The following is a 12,723-nucleotide window of genomic DNA, read 5'->3' as shown; positions in this document are numbered from 1 at the left end:
CAGGTCTCTCCTTTGAGGACAACATAATCCAGTTGTATATTCAATTAAATGTTCAGATCAAACAAGTTTGGCAGCTCACCCTCTTCAGAGAAAATGTTAATGTGTTTCCTTGTGTCCTGTATCCTTCCCATAAATAGCACAGAACACTTCCTTTATAGTGAAATACCAGTGCATTTATTAACAAAGGAACAAAGAATATCTTTCAAAGAGGTATATTTTTAACTTAATTAGGTCATGGGGCTTGCCTACAAAAAAAGAATATTATGTTACTAACAAGTAACATACAAGGACTGTAACATAGTGCATGAACATGGAAAATGCATGGCAATATACCATTTTAAGTATCTTGGGTTGCAGGTAGAAAGTGAGATAATGTTTAAAGATAAAATCATCGGTTGTACACACGAGCTCATAATCATCTCTTAATGATCCGCTAGCTGCCCATTGCGTGAGTACAACGTACACAAAGTGGGGGCAGCCTGTCATCCAAACAAAAACTAAACCCTGTGTGGAGTTTCTCGGAACGCTGAAGGGAGTGATGAGCTACCTCTCTGGTGTCATTTGGTCCTTGGTTAAAATATAATATATGTTGTTTTGGACAAAAGCATCTGCTAATAATTTTAAATGCAAACATAAACATAAACAAACATGACTTCCTGTGCAATCGCTGACTGCAACTTTAAGTGAACGCCCTTTTCCTGATGCATTGCAAGCACAAAGCATGAAGGTGCAGTAGTCCTAGGACGTTAGCAGTTAATTTAAGTATAATGTACTCTTTTGATCCCGTGAGGGAAATTTGGTCTCTGCATTTATCCCAATCCGTGAATTAGTGAAACAAACTCATCACACAGTGTACACACAGTGAGGTGAAGCACACACTAATCCCGACGCAGTGAGCTGCCTGCTACAGCGGCGTTCTGGGAGCAGTGAGGGGTTAGGTGCCTTGCTCAAGGGCACTTCAGCTGTTCCTACTGGTCGGGGATCGAACCGGCAACCCTCCGGTTCCAAGCCCGAAGCCTAACCGGTAGGTCACAGCTGCCCCATAAGTTTCACAGTTACTTTATGTTATAGACAAATGTATATTTTATCTTATATCACATGATTGTTTGTGAGAACTGCATTGAGAGTGGAATAGTAAGGTTGATGCTTATGGTGTGTTTTGCAATTGTAACCTCAGGAAGGTAGGTACTGTAGGCTACAGAAACAGTCTGGATGATAGAAATGATATAGAACTGCATTCTAGGGCAGTCCAGAGCTGTCCCTGAGAAAACTAACATTGTGGAATGAAGTCAGACCAGAGTAAGAAGAAGTATATGACTAGGGCACATAATCTCCTCAGAATACTTTGACAAGTTCAACCCCCTCCTAAGAAATACTCTGTGCAATGTGTATACACCTCCCATATGAATACTAAATTTATTCATTTAGTAGGTCTATATTTGATGTATGAAATTACCTCCATGATTTATAGCTTTTCTTGGTGTAGAGGAATTAACTACAAAAGGGCAGACAGTTTTGGTGGAGCAGTCTGCACTACACTGGGAAGAAAAACATATACTTATCAGTATCAGTTCTCGTAAAGATCCCAACAGGTTCAACCAGTTTGCTGAACTAAAAAAACAATACACTTGGGACACAAGCACAGACGCCTTTTCACAAAACACTGAACAGGACACAATTGCAGGACAAACAATCTCTCACAATGCATTTTGAAGTAAGTAGGTAATACAACAGTAACAGTATGTGTACTTGCAACAGACATACAAGAGGGGGATTTGAATTTTCATTCGTCTGGAGCAGTGTGGCCAACCACTACCGCTGAGCCTGGAGGGTGAAAAGGAACCCTGACAGCCTATGAGAGTCCAAGAGCGGAATCACCACATAGACACCAGAGCTGGGTGAGTTATCAATCTCATCAGGAAAAACATTGGATTGGAACATACAGTAGTTGTGATTCACTTCCATGTTTTGGTAGTCTGGGATACCCATACAAAACTTTGGTAAATTTGGGATTTACTCTGCATGTCAGTCTGGCCAAGAGGCCATTGAAGCCCATTTCCAATGTCCCTGAAACACGGGCAAATACAATCGCTAATCCGGCATGGACATGTATTTTTTTGGAATTGAGTAAACAATTGTGTTTAACACCTTTGTTTGCAAGATTGCTGCACAAACTATTTGGTAAGAGTTAAATGCCCCAATTTAAGTTTAATTTCACTGCTAGTTACACCCCTGCTGGAAGTTGTAAGTCAATTAACCTTTTCCAGACCCACTCTCAACTTAGAAGGGTCTGGTGTCAACAAGGCTAATGTTTTGGGCTTAAAATGTTTGGATTTGATTACAATGTAGTTCAGTACAGTTTTATTTCAGTACATTTGTACTATTTTGTTGTGATAAGTAAGTAAGTAATCTGCAAGTATAAATGCTCTTTTGATCCCGTGAGGGAAATTTGGTCTTTGCATTTATCCTAATCCGTGAATTAGTGAAACACATTCAGCACACAGTGAACACAGTGAAGCACACACTAATCCCGGCGCAGTGAGCTGAACAGCGGTGCTCGGGGAGCAGTGAGGAGTTAGGTGCCTTGCTCAAGGACACTTCAGCCGTGCCTACTGGTCGGAACCTGCAACCCTCCGGTAAGCGCTAACCAGTAGGCCACAGGCTGCCCCACATCCCAAAGTTTTGAGGCGTATCAAAAAGAGAGCCGGTTTTCTCTTTTTTTCAATTGACACATACCCACCTGACTGCTTTGAAATCTGATTCATAGGTTTAAAAGGCGCCAACCACGGACACTCCTTGTGGGTTATTGTGTTGGATTGTGCTGTGATGTGTTGCAAAAATAATGGTGCGTTCATGGGGCTCAGGAATAATGAGAACGTTTCCAATGATGGTGTCATTCTTCCAACTGCGAGCATTCATGTGCTTTACAGTCGTAATGTGGAAAAAAACATGGATGGCACTTCAAAGATTAAAATATACCCACATTAATCATAAAGGAACAAGTGTATTAGCTCAAAAGTAAGGCGTCAGGCGTCTGTGAAATAAGAATATGCTGCTTTGAAGTTACAAAACAAGCCAGGCATTTGAATGATTACAAAAACATGTCTTTCTAGCAAGCTTCTCATTGCTTCAGCAAGTATATTCAAAGCAGTATAGGCATATGCTAATAAGAAATTGTTGAATGATAAACAGATTTTCCTGTTCCATGTTGTGGCTGTCTCACCAGTTGTGCATTGCTGTTGTATTCTGTGTCATAGTCCAGGCTTAGTTGTTGATCAACCAATTGCACAAGGATTTTAACATCTTTTCTTTAGTATAACTGAAGAATAATACATTTGACTGAAGTAATTGCATTGCAATCTGTGACTGGATGTAAAATCGCTCAAATATATGGTGAAAATATATCAAGAAAGCAAGGGTTTTGACCAAATGCCGATCACAAGATTACTTATCATTAGATAGTGATTAGTCTTGAGCTTTTACAACTATAAGTGTAGACTCATATCTGACTCAAACTGGATATCCTTTCAAATATTCCAGGCACAACACAATATCATCTCAGGTTTGTTGACTTAAGGGTAAAGTCATGACACATAGAAGGTTATTTCCCAGAGGTGGAAGTATGGAAATATCAGTATGTGACTGAAACTGCATGGGAAGTCCAACAGGAACCGAATGTTGAAGTTACTGTATTTTCTTATTCTGTATTTCAAAAGCAATATTTGTAAAAGTGCCAATACTTCAACAGCCAGTGTGCTGAAACGTAAAACTGAACACGAATGTTTGAGACTGATATTATTATGCTGATATTATTATGCTATTTGATATTATTATGCTATTTGATATTATTATGCTATTTGAGACTGATATTATTATGTTATTTGAGACTGATAGTATTATGTTATTTGAGACTGATATTATTATGTTATCTGATATTATTATGTTATTTGAGACTGATATTATTATGCTATTTGAGACTGATATTATTATGCTGATATTATTATGTTATTTGAGACTGATATTATTATGTTATTTGAGACTGATATTATTATGTTATTTGAGACTGATATTATGATGTTATTTGTATTACTGATATTATTATGACCGCCGCGCAGCGAAGCGGCGGTCATATAGGTTTAGTCAGATTTTTTTTTTTTTTTTTTTTTTCTTTTTCGCATGTCCAAATTTCTGTCAATGATTCCCGGGACACTGAAAGACCGGGGTAGACGAAACTTGGTGGGCATGTAACCCCATATGGATAGCATGGAACCATCATTTTTCGTTTTGATCTGTAGCCCCCCCGCTGGACTGCACCCCCCGAAAGGAGGGTAGGGCAGACACAGTTTTCTGTGAATATCTCGAGAACCGTAAGGTTTAGGAGGACCATTTTTTTTTTGTATGTTGATCTCAAGGGGCCATGTCAACCCATTCCATAACCACTCATTTCATGTATAGCGCCACCTAGTTAAACACAAAAAAGTAAAAATGAGGTGTTGTAATCGCAGGTATCTGTGACCTAACATAGTCAAAACTGCACGAAATTGGAAGTGTAGGATCATTATGACACCCTCTGAATGCACGCCAAGTTTCGTGGAATTCCGTTCATGGGGGGCCACACAATAAATTAATTTATGTTACTATACACCAACTGGCCTGTAGGTGGCCGGAGACAGTTTTCTGTGAATATCTCGAGAACCGTAGGGCCTAGGAGGTCCACCTTTTTTTTGTATGTTGATCTCAAGGGGCCATGTCAACCCATCCCATTACCACTTATTTCATGTATAGCGCCACCTAGTTAAAAATTAAAAAGCAAAAAATTAGGTGTTTTCATCACAATATCTCTGGCTGACATGGTCAAAACTGCACGAAATTGAAAGTGTAGGATCATTATGACACCCTCCGAATGCATGCCAAGTTTTGTGTACTTTCGTTCATGGGGGGCCTTACAATAAAACAATTTATGTGTACATTTAGTGACGTACACCAACAAGGATTCCCGGGACACTGAAAGACCGGGGTACACAAAACTTGGTGGGCATGTACCCCCACATGGATAGCATGGAACTGTCATTTTTCGTTTTGATCTGTAGCCCCCCCGCTGGACTGGACCCCCGAAAGGAGGGTAGGCCAGACACAGTTCTCTGTGAATATCTTGAGAACTGTAGGGCCTAGAATGACAATTTTTTCCGTATATTTGCCTCCAGGGGTCATGTTAACCCAGTTCATGTGCACACATGTGCACAAACAGATACACACACACACACATTCACAGTAATCATGACACATACTCACACAGTAGACATATGTACGCTTCCATGCACAGGCACATACGCAGGCACGCACACACACACACACACACACACACACACTCACACACACACACACACCCACACACATAACATAAACATAACACAAACAATCAAGAATTTCTCATAATTATGAACAGGCAAGATGGAGGTGGGGTTGTATAAAATGAATTTTACATGTGAAATCTATGAACTAATCATGTTTTGGTACTTGTTGTCTAGCAGATACCAGTGAGAATTGAGTGTGGATAATGCAATTTAGTGAGACAGTTAGAATCATATAGGCCTTTCAGCGTGATTTCTTTTTGTGGAAAAAATGTGCTGGACTGGGCGGCGGTCATATTTTGTACCGCTCTGCGGTACATCTAGTTATGTTATTTGTATTACTGATATTATTATGTTATTTGTATTACTAAACCCTCTTATTTTTCCGGTGGAAATTGACACATCAATAAGGAATGAAGCTTACAGTATCATCAAAACATACAATCTCATGCCTGACATGACTCAATGTAATTTAACCTCAGTCTCTGTGACACGTTTTGTTCCTCTCATACTTGAAACAATTCTTCATCACCTGAAAATTATTAATAGTATAACCATCTATTTTAACACTGATTTTATCAGCAGGAGAGTGAGTGGCCTGGGAGACAACTCTTAGACAGATAGAGAATCAAAAGATACAATCATGTTAACACATTACTGAAACTAAAGTGTTCACACCTGGAACTATGTCTTGGAACTAAGAGGAACCACAGTCCTAATTACACATTTCATATATTTTTTTCTCAGCAGGAGAGTGTGCGGCAATGGGGACAGAACTGAGGGTTGTGATCATAGGGGCCCGCTGGTCTGGGAAGAGCTCGACAGGGAACACCATCATGGGGGGTCCGAGGTTCGAGTGCGGCAGAGCCAGGACCCTGCAGTGCGAGGTCAGGAGTGGCACCACATATGGACACCATCTCACTGTTGTGGACGTGCCTGGCTGGAATTATTTCTCCATCATGGAGACCTCGGAGGCCTGCAAGCAGAACTTTAAACTCAGTCTCACCAAGTGTCTTCCTGGGCCTCATGTCTTTCTACTGGTCATTCCTATGGACATGGCCTTCAACAAAGAGCAGGGGCAATATGTCCAAGAGTACCTGAGTCTCCTAGGAGCTCATGTGTGGAGACATGTGGTGGTGGTCTTCACCTGTTGGGACTACCTGGATAAGAAGACCACGATTGATGATCATATTGAGAGTGAAGGGGAGGCTCTCAAGAAGGTTCTAGAGAAGTGTGAATACAGGTTCCAGGTGTTTGTCAACAAGAACAGCAAGAACAACACTGATCAGGTGCCAGAGCTACTCAGCAAGATTGAGGAACTTGTGAAGATGAATGCTGGTGGTTTCTACAAGGCAGATGAGAAGATCATGGAGGCCATTACTGAGAAGAGGAAACTGGCAGCAGAGAGGGCATCACAGAGGAAGATGGAGACCGACAGAATAAGAGAGACGCAAAGACAGCTTCTGAGAGGTATGTTCTCTCAATGATTTGTGATGTGCAAACTGAAAAGTATTGTTAAAAAGTATGGTTTGGGGGCAGCCGTGGCCTACTGGTTAGCACTTTGGACCTGTAACCGGAGGGTTGCCGGTTCGAACCCAGACCAGTAGGCACGGCTGAAGTGCCCTTGAGCAAGGCACCTAACCCCTCACTGCTCCCCGAGCGCCGCTGTTGATGCAGGCAGCTCACTGCACCGGGATTTGTGTGTGCTTCACCTCACTGTGTGTACACTGTGTCCTGAGTGTGTTTCACTAATTCACGGATTGGGATAAATGCAGAGACCAAATTTCCCTCACGGGATCAAAAGAGTATATATACTACTTAAATAAAAGTGTTATTTGTGAACAAGATGAGATAAGTGTAGCAGGGCAAGGTTTTCGAAGAGGGAAAGCGGCACTAAATGCCAATCACTTTAGCCAGACTACGCCACCCTGGGCCTAGCACCCAGGGAATGAGTTAAGAGCACACACTATTGCACCATAGCACACAGGTTCGTATACACGAGGCAGAGACGTGAATTCCAGTGGAAACATGACCAAGTTTATTTAACTAAAACCAGGGAAAAGGAAGGGGGGAGAGCTGCAAAAAGACATAAAGACTAGTCTGGGTTAGGAAAGTACAAAAATATTTATTATGTTTTCTTGTTGCACCTTTGTTTATTAAAAATGATCACAACTAGCACAGGCTCCATAGGGGAGGCACGATGGAGCAGGATGAGCAAGGCAGAGGCTTACCTGGGGGGAGGCAGACTACTGATAACGTGCCCTAGAGCCCACACACATGCACACGCACAGCAAGAAAGATCAAATCATGACACCGCAGACCACACCAAAATGTGCATCTTTACTGCACCACCACTAGGTAACGGACTAGCCTCCCGCCAGCGAGAACCCTGCCTGCCAAATTAACAAATAGTTAAAAGTTGTTGCTCCCAGACTATGCAAAACACACACTGTATAACTAAGATAATAAAGTAAAGTAAAACAGAAGGGTACAAGTACAATGCAAGCAGTTGCCAAGTGCGAGCAAAGCTAAACAGAAACCAAACAAAACTAAGACAGACAAGACAGCAGCACGACCTACGCTGAGGGCAACGCGGATGGAAAAGCAGTGCTACCTGGAAGACAAACAAAATACATCAAACCTGACACCATTTCCCCAAACATCAATTTATTTTAGAGCTATACATACCCATATTCTTCTCTATGGCAATTTTCCACTGACAGCAGATGAGGATAGCATATCCATCCATCTAGGGCTACAGAGAAATGGAGTTTAGCTAAACCAAGCACATTTTAGTCTACAGCATTAGGGCAGCAACATACCTGATGGCCGGTAGACCCCAGTGCTCAGCCGAGGGACAAACAGTGGAACCTACCGAGCCTCTTGCTGTAGAGCTCCTAAAGTAGCACATGGTGGGCCTAATTGAATGATTGGCTCCACCCACTCATTAGCAGAGGGGCCAGGAGAGACCAGGAAGAAAGAGCAAGCAAGCAGACAAGGTCTGCCTGCTACATAAGCAAGGACTGAAAAGTATGATCTAATTAGTATTATCTGAAAAAAAAAAAATCTAGAGAGGCTATGGAAATATTAATGATGATAATACTCATTGTGTTGCATGCTTAATTACACTTTTCTTTTTAACCACTCTTCTCTAGAATTTGAGGAAGACCAACCAATCACAGAACTTAGAGTGGTTCTTTTAGGAAGTCGGAATGTGGGAAAGAGCTCCACTCTGAACACAATCCTGGGAGAGAAAGTCCATGAGTCTGGGAAGAGGACAACTAGTTCAATGATGTACGAGGGCTCTATGGACCAAACCATTATAAAGGTTGTGGACACTCCTGGCTGGTGGAGGAGCTTTAATGTCAAGGACACCACAGAGCGTGTTAAACAAGAAATTATGCGTAGTGTCTTCTTTTGCTCTCCATGGCCCCATGTGTTCCTGTTGGTCATTGATGCAGATGCGTCCTTTACTAAAACGCAGCTCGAAGCAGTGGAGAGCCACCTTCAGTTACTAGGAGGAGATCTGTGGAGACATGTGATTGTGGTTTTCTCCAGAGGTGACTGTTTGAGGGAGGAAACCATTGAGGAGCACATCGAAGTGGAAGGAGCAGCGCTTACAGCTCTGGTGAACAAGTGTGGGAACCGCTACCATGTTCTACGTAACAGAAGCATGGACGATGGTACCCAAGTCACAGAACTGCTTGAGAAGATGAAGGAGCTTGTCGCTGTGAACCGTCAGGACTTTTTTAGATGTGATGAGAATATGTTTAAGGTCATCAAGGAGAAACAGAGCCTTGTGATGAAGAGCAGCAGGAAGATAACTGAAGACATCAGAATACAGAGAGAAAAAGGTGCAGCCTGACAAATACTAGTTTTAATACAGCATACTACTCCTAAATAGGAATTGCACAACAATTGGTCTGTTTTTATTTAAAAATTGTTCCTATGCAGGAAAATAACATTATGTAAAGGTAGTTGTATATCGCACAGTTAGGTAGTTGCATTAGCACAATTTTCAGCCAATAAGACTGTGTGGCATGAACTGTTTTATAATACTTAATTTATTTCCAAAATATCCAACAGTAACGCGAACACCACTGAGTGAGATCCGTGTGGTTTTGCTGGGGCAGAAGACTGTTGGAAAGACCGCCTCTGGAAACACAATCCTCGGTCAGGGTCGCCTGCCCACCTGTTTCAACACCATGTCCAACCATGCCACAGCAGACGTGGCTGGCAAGAAGATTGTTGTGGTGGACACCCTCGGCTGGAGCAAATATAGAGACAGTTGCACTATAGAGCAGGATAAAGAGATTGTCCGAGGCCTCACACTCTGCCCTGGATCTCATGCTTTTCTGCTCATCCTGCCCGTAGACATGGCTTTCACACCTCAACAGCAGAGGGCGCTAGAGGACCACATGGTCTTGTTTGGCGAGGACGTTTGGAAATATACTGTGGTGTTGTTTACCTATGGTGACCAGCTTGGGGACCAGACAATTGAGGAGCACATCATGATGGAGGGCCCCGCCCTGCAGAAGCTGGTGGAAAGATGTGGCAACAGGTACCACGTCCTCAACAACAAGAACAAAAGTGAAAGCAACCAGGTCCCTGAGCTGCTGAAGAAGATTGAGGAGATGGTGGCCATTAACGAAGGCAAGCACTACATACCGAACATGACTGAGATCAACCAGAGGGTAGAGGAGAAGTTTGAGAAGAGAGAAATTAGTGTCTGTCTGGAGGAAAAATGGAGGATACGAGAGGCAGAGATGATGGCAGAGTTCAAGGGTTACCTGTCTGAACTGCTGACGGATCTGAGAGGACGACAAGGATCTGGACCTCACACACCTGACATGAACGTCCTACCCAAACCTGCAAGTAGGTGTCTTCTGAATCACAATCAGTGTCTTGGGTCCAATTGCCCAGGTTCATATGATCATTTCCTGTTTCTAAACTGTTTATTTACAGAACAAGATGGTTGGAAGAAATCCAGGAATGTAGTCTCACTTATCAAGCAGAGCAAGAGGACTGAGAAGGTGGAGAAGAAGATCTGTGAGAAAATAAACAGCATGGAGACAGACCTGAATGGCCTGGATTCCAAGATGAGGACCAGTATTGATTACTTATGGCCAAGCAGTAAGTCCTACATCTTTGTTTGTATTTGTGTAATATTGTAGGAGTTGAGTGAATGTACGTCATGTAGAGTAGAGTTGAGTTAATGTAGGCCATGTAGACTATGCCATGTATTTTATATTAGCTTATAATGTTACTTATTTTACAATTTACGTACAGAATATTCAGTACTGAACTGAACCTGATATCATATAAATATACTGAAGCTAACACTTTTCATTTTTCATTTTGTGAAAGTGCTGTCTTACAGAACATTGGCTAGTTTCTCACATCTTTCTTTGTTATTGTGCAGTGAGTGGAAGTAACAGGACATTATCAGAACCTAGTCCGAGACCCAGACCCAAGGGCAAGTTTAAGGAGGTGCTGGCCTGGCTGTCTACAATGAAGATTGAAAAGGAAGATCCCCCTACCCTCAACTACTCTCAGGCCACGTCAGGATACCAATCCAACCTCTCAGATGTATTCTCAATCAGTGAAGAAACATGACGTGCAGAAAAGCTGAGAGAAACTGCAAAATAGCATTTACAGTTATTAATTCAGTTGCTACTTTTGTAGATTGACAATACAGTACATTCTCCTGACTATTCTCAATGTAGAGTTTTAATTACTTAATAATATATTAAATGCAATATTTAAATAATGTAAAAACAGATTAGGTTAATGTTACAGTTAATATCAACAACCAATCAATATCTGTATAACATACAGTATAGGTTTGGTAGGTCTTAAGGATGCAAATACTTGTACTATAATGCTATTTCTACCAATTAATGCTTTTGTCATTGTTATTTATTTGTTGTTTTCTTGCTGTAAAGATTGTAATGGTATGGTATTGTAGTTCTATCAACTCTATATATCACAATAGTTGTGAAACTAAAAGAGGTCAACTGATACAGACTTCACTGCCTGGATAGAATTTTCTAGGATTTATTCTGTAAATGTATCTGGTTTTCTGAAGACACTCGTTTTAATCCATATTCTTTGTATTTTTGTCTGGTATGGCAGTGTAAAAAGTCCTTAAAGGGCAAATGTCAGGTTACATTTTTTTTATTCATATTAATTAATGTGTGGACAAATTACTGAAGATACACGTAAGGGATAATGTATAGAATGCCAGTCATTATTGGGAAAATAAGTCCCGACAGGGTGAACCAGATGCGCCAGCAGAGGGGTCTTGCTTCCCCCTGAAGGGACTTATTTTCCCAATAATGACCGGAGTTCTATACATTACCCCGCTCATTATACGGCTACCTGCCAAAACGAAAAAATTAACTCCACGATATGTCTCTTTCCTACATTTATTTGTTACCGTTTCGAAACAAATAGTTCGCAACACATGCTGAACTTGAATCAAACGTTCTTTAGAACACAGCTGATCAACCGTCTGCCTTCACTTTTGAGTGAAAATCCGTTGCCATTGACAGCGGTCATTATTTAGAGGTCCTTAGACGAAAATAATGACCGGTAGAACTTTGGGAAATCCCATTTGAAGTCAATGGAGCGTTCCTTCTACTTGCATTGTGAAGAGCCGTATAATAAATATTTTTTAAATCATTACTCTAAATGCACTACGACAATATTTACAGCCATTTCTACGATAACATGTATAGCCAACAGTTCAAAACACAAATGAGAGAGTTCCAAGAGAGTACATGAATATTAAATGTAAATATATAAGTATATGAAAATATGTTGGGGTTTTGTATTTTGTAATAATCTTAATAAGTATTCCAGTGTGCAGGAGATTTTTTTTAATTGAACTAATTTTATAATTTAATCACTCAGTTGTCTGTTAAAATGTGATCTTGACAGAAATGGCTGTAAATGTTGTCGTAGTGCATTTAGAGTAATAATTTAAAAAAATGCGTGCATCTCCTCTGATTTATCTACACATTACTTAACATTAATGAAACAATGTGTTAACCTGACATTTGCTCTTTAAAGGTGCTATATGTAAGACTTGTAATGGATCATAAAATTACCATAATATGCCATCAGAGACTAAGGAAACATGTTTTTTTTTTTTCAAATACTGGCTTCACTGACAACAATGGTAGTATTTCATAATATTTTCAATCTTTGTTGGGGAGGGGATACCAATATTAAATATGCTTTTGTGGCCTTACATTAAAGGTTACTAATCATTCGTTTTTACTTATTAAGACCTACAAAACCCTGGGGTTGTACTTTGTACTAGAACTTTATTTGTCTGTGATTATAATAAAGAAACCTCTCCATAGTC

At 40.8% G+C, this 12,723-nt stretch overlaps 1 protein-coding gene across 3 annotated transcripts; it reads left to right on the top strand.

The window, feature by feature from the left end:
* Nucleotides 1–1,620: 1,620 nt before the first annotated feature.
* On the top strand, nucleotides 1,621–12,723 carry LOC143109582 (uncharacterized). 3 transcript variants are annotated; one of them, XM_076272357.1, is made up of 7 exons: nucleotides 1,632–1,714; nucleotides 1,801–1,898; nucleotides 6,099–6,821; nucleotides 8,507–9,205; nucleotides 9,438–10,226; nucleotides 10,317–10,484; nucleotides 10,774–12,723. In XM_076272357.1, exons 3-7 carry the CDS (start codon nucleotides 6,116–6,118, stop codon nucleotides 10,965–10,967), a joined length of 2,556 nt encoding a protein of 851 aa, XP_076128472.1. In that variant the 5' UTR covers nucleotides 1,632–1,714; nucleotides 1,801–1,898; nucleotides 6,099–6,115; the 3' UTR covers nucleotides 10,968–12,723. The 3 variants fall into 3 exon arrangements, with proteins under 3 accessions (XP_076128473.1, XP_076128471.1, XP_076128472.1); XM_076272358.1 differs by having other exon boundaries at nucleotides 1,621–1,898; nucleotides 6,102–6,821; XM_076272356.1 differs by having other exon boundaries at nucleotides 1,621–1,898.

This window comes from Alosa pseudoharengus, unplaced genomic scaffold (genome assembly GCF_046254945.1).
Source record: "Alosa pseudoharengus isolate Yale_2024_CS ecotype anadromous, Long Island Sound unplaced genomic scaffold, YU_APseudo_1.1 YU_APseudo_1.1_scf_7, whole genome shotgun sequence".
In the NCBI taxonomy this organism is placed as follows: Eukaryota; Metazoa; Chordata; class Actinopteri; order Clupeiformes; family Clupeidae; genus Alosa; species Alosa pseudoharengus.
This window is presented reverse-complemented; position numbering and strand designations above follow the sequence as displayed.

Bases quoted from the DNA above. Each gene is read 5' to 3' on its own strand.
- LOC143109582 (XM_076272358.1), top strand. From the start codon at position 6,116: ATGGGGACAGAACTGAGGGTTGTGATCATAGGGGCCCGCTGGTCTGGG. The intron at 10,227-10,316 runs GTAGGTGTCTTC...GTTTATTTACAG, and splicing joins CGTCCTACCCAAACCTGCAA to AACAAGATGGTTGGAAGAAA. The intron at 10,485-10,773 runs GTAAGTCCTACA...GTTATTGTGCAG, and splicing joins TGATTACTTATGGCCAAGCA to TGAGTGGAAGTAACAGGACA.